Raw genomic sequence first — 11530 nt, 5'->3', positions numbered from 1 at the left:
CCATGTCAAAGCTATTACTCTTAATCTTAACCTAGAGCAAATCCTATGACTTTAAATAATTATATTTGTACTAATGAAATAAGACGATAAAATTTAAAAAAAGTCCTATTAGTTATTACTTCAGATTTCGATAAATCTAAATATCTGACTAAAAATTAATGCCGCCAATGCCAGAATAAATATAATATCTGATTATAGTGGCTTAATTTTTTACATTTAAATTATAATTTTTCTTATAAACCTATAATTGGAATCTACAAGACTCACGAACCAAAAAGGGTATAGAAAATTTTGGGCTATTTTAGCATTCGAAATATTGACATAACATGGACGTTTTTTGAATCTAAAATGATTGGTAATATGATCGAAAGCAAAAATAATGAAACTGATCTTTGCAGATGTATAAAATTTTGTTTTATTTAAAAATATTATAATTATCTTAGATGACATGTACGATGTTGTTGAGAAATATCTGGATGGAGAAGTTACTTTGGATGAAGGGAAATTGAAAATAAAAAAATTAATAGTTTAATATAAAAATAAATTTAGTTCTACTTTATTTATAATTACAGGATGAAAAAGAAGACAATAAGAACATATTTACAGATTTATTATCCTTAATAGGTATATTTATATTAAGAATATCTTTTTCTTAAAAAATTATAGATATAGAAATTCAAACTTCAGAGTGCAAAGATAAATTATCTAAATTTGCTATTCTACTTTCTTCATTAAAGGTAATAATATTATTTATATTAAGCTGTAAAACTTTTTTCTATAATAATTTAAAAATGATACTTTTAACAAAATTCAATTTTTCTATATTAACGTTTTTGATTAAAGAATAACATAATACCCACTCAAACCATATTAAGTCAACTTGATTTAGAGGCTTTGGAACAAGCTCATTTCATACCCTCAACTAAATTATATCATCAAAAAACTGTTCGCATGAAAACCAAATTATTGTAATAATTTTGACATAATTATAAAAATTTCCCTTAAATTATTTTTTTATATATTGTTGAAATAAATTTTCATTTAATTTTTGATAAATGAATAATTTATTTCTATAACTTATTTGATAGATTTTTTCTTAAAAGCTCCTTTCTTTATTTTATTTATTTTTTATATTAAATTAATTATACAATTAATACAACAAATAACAACCTTTGCTGTCAAAGCACTTATAAATTTGCAATTTTTTTTATCTGTCAAATACCAACCTCTTATATAATATTAAGATTAGGAATGAATTTCAATTTTTTAAAAGTTAAATTATGTATAATATTTATTGTATTCTTATATTCCACTACACAAAAGTTACAAGCAACAAAAATTCAATTTATTGCGCGAGGAAAGTGAAGGATATGCCAAACTTATTTCCCAACTCTTGCAATATCATCCAGACAGAGGAATCTCCTTAAATAAGACAAAAGAAATTGTATCGCAACTCATAGGTAATATCATTGTTTATCTAATCTTTATTAAAGTGTGCTCATTATATATGGTCAAACCACATGGGGTTGGCCATTCTTGAAGAATATGCACATTCCATTATATAAACTTTCAATTTAAATTCTACTTTCTTAAAATATATAAAATAATAAGCTTACTTTATATTTATAATTGGATCCATTTTCACTACTACTGGTTCAGATCTTAATTATTTTCCTAATGCCTGGCTGAATCTGGGTTCAGTATTGTATTCCATATAAAAATTTTGCAAACTAACAACTCTTATTTATAATTTGTGAATAAATATTTTATTTAATAAAATTAAGACAAGGATCAAAAAAATTAATCTAACACAAGATCAAGATATTAAAAATTTGTTGATTATACTTATTTTAAAGATGAATACCATGTGTCTATATTAAAACTGACACCAATATCAAAAAAATTTATCTTTCTTATTTTTATCAACTTTTTCATTTTTAGTTAATTTATAAAATTAGAATCAATTAACAGTAGAAAAAAATAACTTCACCTTCTATATTATTGATTTACAATTTTGGTTTATTATTCATTATTGGCTTAATGTTGAGGAAAAAAATTATAATAATTTTTCAAGTTGATTTATCTATGAGTATTGATCACAGGCAGTAACATCACTAGGAGGTGTGCAGGGGCTCAGCTCCCTCAAAATTTTGAATTTTTTTTAATTAAATTTTTTGAGCCCTCTTAGATTGTAAAGGCCAGTAACACTCTGGTCACTGGTATGAATTAAAATTGAAAAGTCAGTTAACTGCCAATATTGATCAGTGCATCTCAGCATTGTTTATCCACAATAAATATCATTTTATCAATTATTTAACCATTCATCATGAATGTATAACTTATATTATTTAATACTAAAAGTTATATAATAATAATGTTAATTAGTTTTTTTAAACAGAGAAATTTATAATATTTTTGACAGAATTTGACTTCTACTATAGCTATCTATAGCGCCAACTTTGAGTATTAATAATTCACTTAATTCCAAAACAATAGTGTGAGTAAGATCATTGATTTTTTATAATGTTAATTACAATTATTAAACAACTTAATTTAAATTGTTCTTATATTTTCAAAAAATTTCATCTAAAAAATTTTATATTAAAATACCAAACAAAATGAAGAGTTTATTGGTCGTATCAAATGTATCTATCACATAATAATTAAATGTAATTATTTAATAAGATGAAAGTAAAATAAAATTAGGGTTGTGCATATATTTTTGCCGATATTAAAATTATATGGTTATAAATGTGTATATCTTGGAATTGCTACAAGGTATGCAGTAAATTTTTAATGTATAACCATCTTGGAATGTTAATAAAACTTTAAAATAATTTATCAAATGAAAATATTTTAATGAAGTCATCATCGGCAAATGAAATAAGAATATGTTGTGTATCAGTTTAAAAGAAAATTTCTTGATTTTATCCAGTACAAATTCTCTGGTCAATTCTGACACCTCCATAAATAATTTTGTTTTTTTAAAACAAGTTTTAGTTTTGTATCAATATTCCTAGATGGTTATGCATAAAAATTAGCTGCCAATCTGCGAATTCTAAGATATGTACATTTATAAATGAGTCATTTTAATATAGGCAAAAATATAGGCATAGCCCTAATAAAAACAAATTGCAATACTAGTCATTTATGGCTATCATATCCCCACATAAAACAATATAAACTTGTAAAGCTGATAAGCCAGTTTTATTCCATTTCATAAAACCAAATACTGATTTTAAACTTATTTTGTGACAAAGATATCTCTTTCATTGTCTCAGGATGGATAATCACGAACTTCTCTTGATTGATTTGATCTATCATTTGTTTAATAATGACTTCCTTCTATCAATTTCTTAATGTTGCTGAGCCATCTTCTTTCTATGCCCTTAGCAGAATTTTTCTGCTACTGGGCCTTTTTTTACCCTTGCATACTTCAGGAAATTTCTGTTCCCAATACTGCTTATTAATTCCTTCTAACCCTTGTATCGTTGATCGAAAAGATTTAACCCACATTAAAATATATAAAAATCAAACATACCATGAAAACATGTCTGATCAAATTCACATTGCCATAAATGTCTGAGATTGACTCTGGAATGACAGGAATAGAACTCACCCACCAACCTAATTTTATAGATATTTATTTAAATAATTATCTTATCAGATATAAAAATAATAATTGGAACTTTAAGATCTGGTTAAATCTCTAAATTTAAAAATATTTCATTAAATTTAGGCATATTAGACAAATTTTCAAAAATATATATATTTTTTTGATGAGGTGTTTATTTTGTAAGTAATTAATTTTATTTTATTACTAATAAATTTTAAAAAGAATAACCTATCTTTAAATAACTAATTTATAAAGGTTACTTCAACCTAGATCCTTGCAGGGTATTGGACATAATTTTAGAGGTGTTTTCTCACAAGCTTTTGGAATCTGATTGCTTTATATTTTTCATCAAACTCATAAAATACTATTGGAATGAACCCAAAGTTATCATACAACTCCTGGCATTTCGTTTTAATAATTACAGGGTACAATACACGATAGCCAATTTTATCAATTTAGAAATTTAAAAAGAATCACTGAAAAAATAAATTTATATTACATCATACAAAAATATTAAAATAATTTAACCTCCTTAGATTAAAAACCAAAATCCGCCACAAGCCGTTTATGACGTTACAGCCTTACTTATCATAAATGGAATACTGGAAGTTGCCGACATATATCCCCATGTATATTTATAATATCTGTGAATTTGTTAGCTTAAATTTAAATCTTATTTTTTTTTATTATAAAAATGATTTATAGATTATTTAATTAATGGTTATATTATGTGTTAAGATTAATACAATTCACCTCTTCACAGATCATAGTATTTTTAAATTTACTCACATTTTTTTAAAGTTATTGCCAGACGACAAAATCCTCCAGCTTTCCACCGATGCACGGGTAAACGAGATTAAAAGCTTCATAAAACGGCTCAACCCTACGAGGCTTAAGGAACTGGAAGATTACCAAGATACATGTATAGACAAGGCGGGCTTGGAGTTATGGACATACCCTCCTTCATTTACTTCTTTGGATGCTTCTTCCCAAAATACAAATCAATCCTCAAACACTAATCTAAATCTTAACATCATCACAAATGTTAATATCTTTGATTTAAACTTCTTATATATAGATTTATTCTAAAAAATTAACCAATTTTTATTTTATTATTCTTTTTTGCTCACAAATTTACCACAAACTATTGTAACAAAACAATTTTATAATTCATACGTTTATGCATTAATAATTCATACTTGCCTTTTTTAGGAAAACAACACAATCAACCAAAAATTAGAAATGGCCAGATCTTTGATAAAATTTGGTGGCTGGCCCCACTTGCATTACATGATTCAAAACCATCCTCACCTCTACATGTATATGGATTTAGAAATCATGTCTCACGTATGCAAATATTTGCAATTTGTCCTAAACCCTTTATATTTAAAGTTAGCAATTTACATGGATATATTTTTTTTTGAATTTCGATAATCTAAGAGTTATAATTATAAATTTGAGCGTCTTTTTTTGGGCACAGGTCTTTATATGGTATAACTTTGCTTTTAGTGCACATTGGGCTTCTATCTTTTTTCGAAATATGCAAAACACTACCATTAATATTGTTATCCAGCCTATACTTTCAATTTTAATATTCAAAAACTAGTGCTGTAAAGTAACTTCGATAGAAGTAATGTCTTTATTAATGCGCTTTTTTTGTAGAAAGAAACGCCATTTGTTACTTGCTTCAATTCTCGTTACTTAATTTTTTTTTTAAAAAAAATTTGGGAAAAATATATTTTATTTTATTATATATTAAATTTTATAAATAATTTAAGCCGAGTTTTTAATTCAGTTACCATAGTTCTTCATTTTTATTTTATTTATTATGTTTGTTGTTGAATCAAGATTGTTAAAACAAATGTTAAATCAATTAAGGCATGTTATTTATAATAACAAACCTGTTAAGAATGACTGGCTAACCAGACATTTCTCCTTTGATGATGAATCAGAAATTTGACTTTCCCTAATTTTTTTTATCTCTTTATTTGTAAAATGTTAGATGATTTATGCACACCTTATTTTAGATTGCATAGCTTGTGGGCAATTTATTATTGCCTTACATAATTATTTATTCATATTGAATGTACTAATTTCTGTATTAACGTTTTTTCTGAATAATGGAAAATTTGGGAACCTCCCCTCATCATAACATAATAATACTAAAATTTTAGTTCATACCTCCTAAACTAGGCAAATTTTTAATCATTCATCATTAAATGAAGCGAAATATTTGATTCACCTATTGGCTAGCTCCTAGTTTGGTTAGGTACTACCAAATTTATTTATAATATATATTTGAAAAATCGTGATTTTTGGAAAGCGTCTGTGGCCTAGTCGGAAGAGCGTCACATACCAACCCTATCTTTTTTAATCCCAGCAAATATCATGTATTTTTATTAATTCAACTTTGTGGTTCTGTCATTCGGGGATGATACATAGAAGACCGGACTCGACCACGTGATTCCATTATAATATATGTTAAATAATAAGTGTCCTATTACATTTTAATAAAATTTGATCGGTATTTAGCAAATTAAGGTGGTATTTAGAAAATTGCTATACGTTGACTTGGCAGTATCTATCATTAATCAATAAATATAAACCTAAAGTCTTCTAAAATAAAAAGTGTAAGTATATCTTAAGTGATAATATAAATCATCTCTCATCGAAATATAGGTTCATTTATTCATGATTCATAAAATAAATTGGATCTGATCAGAACCATGCAGAGACTTTTGGATGTTCAGAGCAATGATACCCCAATTTACTTAATCCTTAAAAAATTATGAAAGAACGAGCTTTGTTGATTTCAAAATAGAATTAGTAAATGATCATATGAATATGAATGAAATGTGGCAAACAGTAGGGCTGTATCGATCCACATATTTTTCACCGATCCAATATTTATACTGATTTTTCGCCATCCCCCATTGAACCAAATGTAATTGAGAAATCAATATTTTTTATCCAAAAATTGAATTATGAATTCAATTAATTTTTTTATTTCTACAATTAAGACTATAATTAAAAAAAATATTTAATATTATATCCATTTTATGTTGGTATGAATTATAAAATTGTAATATTTAATATATAAAATTATAATATATTAATTTTTTAAAATAAATATGAGAGCCTCTAGATTTTCTGGCTATAAGCATCTACGATATGGACTATATATATATCCCCTACCGTACTGAAGGCAGACTCAGATGATTCCACAGATAACGCATTTTGCAAAATTATCTTTGTCTTTTGTAAAATATTTCCATAATTCAGATACCATATTTAAAAAATTCTTTTATTAAAATATAAATAATAAAATTGGCGTTATCATTAAAAAAGATTTAAAATAAATAAAACTTTAGGTGTTCCTTACTATTTTTATAAAAAACTTTTAAAATACTATATATCTATTTTAAAAAAGAAATAAAATTTAGAGGGTGTTGTGCATTTGCATTGTTTAAAAAAAATTATTTAGAAAATATTATAATAAGGTAAAATAAATATACATAACATAAAATAACAAAAAAAAATAAAAGTAAAAAGATCGGATTGGGTTTTTACAGGTATCGACCCTATCCGATATTTTTGGAAAACGCTATATATTGGTGCTGATTTGATATTTAATATCGGCACAGCCCTAGTAATCAGTTACTTCTATCATTTCAAAACAGACTTTAAATTTGATTTCTTCCTTATTTTTCTGTCTGCTATGTTGAAATTTAACCCTTTGACGCCCAACTTTTTATTAATTTAAAAAATTTTTTTTTTTTATAAATTATTCATTTATACACTCCATAGATGCCTAATATTTGTTTCAACTTAAATATACAGTTAAAAAAAATGATGATGCCAAATCAAATCATCAGGCTTTTGTGTAATAAAAAAATACAAATATTTATTTATTATGAAAATGTCGAAAACAATTTCTAAATTGATTAAAACAGAAATATATATTACATTTTCCACATTTTGTTCTTGAGTATGCATTTATGCATAACTTGCACCTTTGCCTAGTTTTGCAGGAATCTGGCCAATGACCTATGTTATCATATCTGATATCAGATATAGGAGCCATTATAGAAGAAATTTTTTTTTAATCGGTTTATTTAAAGGCCTCCCTGATTTTCTTTTGCTAGTTTTTCCTGCCGATAACAATGCTTTAACAATATGTGTTTTAAATTGTATAAGTTTCATGATTTTATTCTCCTTTTCATGGCATATTTGCCGTTTATACAAAAGCCATGAATTTACTACACACATATCTATGAGATGAAAAATAATTCTTAAGTAGAATCTTTTTCCTTTGATATCTACTCTATAGCATTCAACAAGCATATTGTGTAAATCGACTCCTCCCATACCTTCATTATATATTTTTAATACATTTGGTTTTGGAACTTCAATATATTCTTTGTTACTCAGTGACCATCTTTTTACATTTACTACCAGATGAACACCGACAAATGTTGAGATGATGTGCACAAATTTATTGTCATACCATTTGACAATTATTATATTTTCTTTTTTATCAACTTTATATACATAGTTCCCACGACCTTCTTTTTTTAAAGTCTTTATCACATTTTAACTTGCAATCTTTCAAACGATTACTTCTAATAGTCCCTACCATAAATATACCTTTTTCTTTTAATTTTTTAGCCAATGCTATTGAAGAAAAATAATTATCGCAAAAGAGTTTATGATTTTGAAATTTCGGGATATTTTTAGCCAATTGAAGGACTGTATCACCACTTATCCCTAATTCTGAGGGTGTTGGATTAGTTTGCTTTCCCGCATAAATCTTAAATTCATATACAATACCGGATGATCCAGCTAATGCAAAAATTTTGATACCCCATTTGTGAGGCTTTGATTTTATATATTGTTTTAAAGAACTCCGCCCTTTAAACGGGATGATTAATTCATCAACACATACTCTTTCCTCCATCTCTATTTTTTGCATATTATTTTGAATCTCTTTAATAAATGCCCTAATTTTAAAACATTTATCATATCCATCTTGATTTCTTGGGATAAGTTGAGAATTATCATTAAAATGTAAATATTTTTGCAATATTTGGAACCTGGTTCGAGACATAGTTTCCGTAATTTGAGGGAACGCTAATTCTGCAGACCAATACTGTCTATATGAAGGAACTTTGACCAAAGAAGAAAAAAGATGTATGCCTATAAATTGTTCTAATTCATTTATATCTAGATTTAGCGATCGATTTATTTGCTGAAAACTGTATAAATTACTTTGTTCACATATATTATTTAGTATTTTAGTATATTATTTGAAATAAATAATTTGAATTATTGATACAGAGTTAATATATTGGTTGAAGTGGAAAATTTATTAGCATAATTTGTGTACAATTGATGTATATCACCTACTCTCCATTTCATATCATTTTGAATGATTAATGTTATTATTAATTTCTCTATCCTTTATCTCGATTTGAAGATTATTAGATATTGGAGTTGATGAATTTGAAAGGGAAATCATCGTAGGAGTATGAAAATTAAATTCCTCATGATTTGATTCATCGATATCAGCTTCCGAAATATCTCCCTCCACTATTAATAAATTATTTGGCATCTATAAATTATATAGAATCATTTTAAAAAATATATTAAATGTAAAATTATAATACAAGTCAGAAGATATAGGTCTTATGAACGCCAAATTAAAAAATGGTATGGTCTGATTGGATTTAGAATACATTTTATGGTAAAATTTCATTATAACTATAGAAAACCATTATAAATATAAAACGAAAAAAAATATTTAAAAGTTGTATTCTAAAATCCCATTGACTTATTTTGTCATCATGCACTTTGAGTTGATATAAAAAAGAGCATAGTCATTTTAATAAAATAATTGATCATAATATTATACTCTTACCTTTAATAATTAATAAGAATTTTAGGAATAATATATATTTTCCACAGAATATGTTTTATTGTTGTTATAAAATCGTAAAATTCAGTAAAATGGAAAAAAAAATTATGAAAATATAATTGGTTCAAATTTAAAAATAAAAAAATATACTATTAATTTTAAGAAAATGCGAAAGTATTTTTATTATATTTATATCATATGATTATATCATATGATGTTAAATTAAATCTATAGGCTTTTATAAATTTAAAATATTTAATTATATTACATGATGTCAAAACAAATCGTGTGACGTCAAAGGTTTAACCAAATAAAATAATTCGATTTTTAATGAAAATAAATTACCCCTATCCTGCTAGTCCAACTCAAAGACATTCCTGTAACATAAATTTACTGATTCTTATTCTAAATATAAATTTATTGGTTATTATTCTATACATGAATTTGATTCTATTATAAATAAATTATATATATATAGTTTATTGTTTTTATTATAAATAAATTACTTATAAATATTGATTTGTATCATCAGTGCTAATTTCATATGATATTGTTCCACATTTATATCTAAATGTTACAAGGCTAAAAATTTAAATTTTAAAATATATTGGGTTTCATCCAATTAATGTCTATGAGATAATGAGTCCTCGAGTTGATCTACTATCCTATATCAAATCTTTTACATATAAGCCAATCATATCCTTATTAGTTACCCCCATTTTCACATCAGCAGTTGTATTTTTTAAATTGGTTATTTTGGTAAAATATTTATCCCTTCATCATATTCTTAAATTATATTTTATATAGCAAATTTTATTTATACAAACCATATTCCTTCATTATGAACAAATAATTGATAAATATTGATCATTGTATATGAAACAGTAGGTCTTTCAGCTAGAAAATTCAATCAAATAAAAAAAATTCTGAAGCATAATTTATGTAATATCTCTAAAAATAATGAAATTATAATTTACCTTGAAATGCAGGGTATGGATCTGATTAATCCACCATTAAAAAGAGAAAAACAAAATATAGTTTAATTTTAAAATAAAGTAATTATGGCAGCAATAATATAAGCGGATATATCATTAGAGGAAAAATATGATCCAATAATATTGTAAGAAAAGTTACCCAATAAAAAGGTATTGCATTTGTTTCATACATAATAAATATATTGCTGTTATTTTATAATATGCATCAGGGTGCATAGAGAGAATTATTGCCTTCGAGGCTGGGTAGGGCATGGGATCTGGTTGTTGGCATTTCCAAAGTCAAATCTTATTTTAAAACCGATTCCGAACTCTTTGGTCGACTGGATTGGCTGGGTGGATAGATTGAAAATTTAACATTTGGTTATATAGTCTCTCTTAATGTGTATAATATATATATAAATTTTTAATTGGTTACTTTTCTTTTAGATGCCTAAAAGTTTTTCTAGTCTTCACCAATTTAGGTGTCTAAAATTTTCTTGTGTTATAATGCTAGTGATTATGTAACCCATTTTTATTATTATATTCATCAGTTAATAAATAGTTTTGTTATATATGTTGGAATTGATTCTATAATGCAAAAGTAAATATAGGTGTTGATAGCTGGAGTTTACCAGCCGGAAACACTGGGCTTATGGGGGCCTTTTGCACCTTCATGGCTATATATGTTAGAATTGATTAAATAAGAAAAATAAAAATGGATGTGGATGGCTGGTTTTTATCAGCTAGAAATACCCACAGGGCGTGAAGGCACCTTTTGCACCTTAGGCCTCCATTCCTTAATTCAAGTATTTCAACCTGGATGTTTTGTAGCTCTAATCTAAAAAAACATCAAAGTAAAAATACGAATACAGATAAAATTCTGATAAAGATAAAAAAAAATTATGAGGATCTGGATGAAGGTTCTTAAGATGATCTAATAAAATATTTTGAAAATAAAGATCATTCTAATTTTTCATTTATTATTATAATACAACCCTCCCATTCTCTGCACAATACGAAAGTTTT

The 11530-nt window shown here is 25.6% G+C and overlaps 1 protein-coding gene across 4 annotated transcripts in view; it reads left to right on the top strand.

Annotated features, from left to right (window-relative positions):
- Positions 1–314: 314 nt before the first annotated feature.
- The window catches only part of LOC135922531 (THO complex subunit 2-like), a 107579-nt gene continuing 96363 nt past the window's right edge, over positions 315–11530 (top strand). For all 4 annotated transcript variants that reach the window (XM_065456905.1, XM_065456906.1, XM_065456907.1 and 1 more), the window contains exons 1-10: positions 315–400; positions 444–526; positions 573–624; positions 667–737; positions 844–968; positions 1324–1460; positions 3872–4041; positions 4153–4245; positions 4418–4660; positions 4829–5007. In XM_065456905.1, the coding sequence (XP_065312977.1) occupies positions 349–400; positions 444–526; positions 573–624; positions 667–737; positions 844–968; positions 1324–1460; positions 3872–4041; positions 4153–4245; positions 4418–4660; positions 4829–5007 (1205 nt within the window). In that variant the 5' untranslated portion in view covers positions 315–348. The remainder of the gene's footprint in view (positions 401–443; positions 527–572; positions 625–666; positions 738–843; positions 969–1323; positions 1461–3871; positions 4042–4152; positions 4246–4417; positions 4661–4828; positions 5008–11530) is intronic.

Source organism: Gordionus sp. m RMFG-2023, chromosome 1 (genome assembly GCF_954871325.1).
Source record: "Gordionus sp. m RMFG-2023 chromosome 1, tfGorSpeb1-WG-v2, whole genome shotgun sequence".
In the NCBI taxonomy this organism is placed as follows: domain Eukaryota; kingdom Metazoa; phylum Nematomorpha; class Gordioida; order Chordodea; family Parachordodidae; genus Gordionus; species Gordionus sp. m RMFG-2023.
This window is presented reverse-complemented; position numbering and strand designations above follow the sequence as displayed.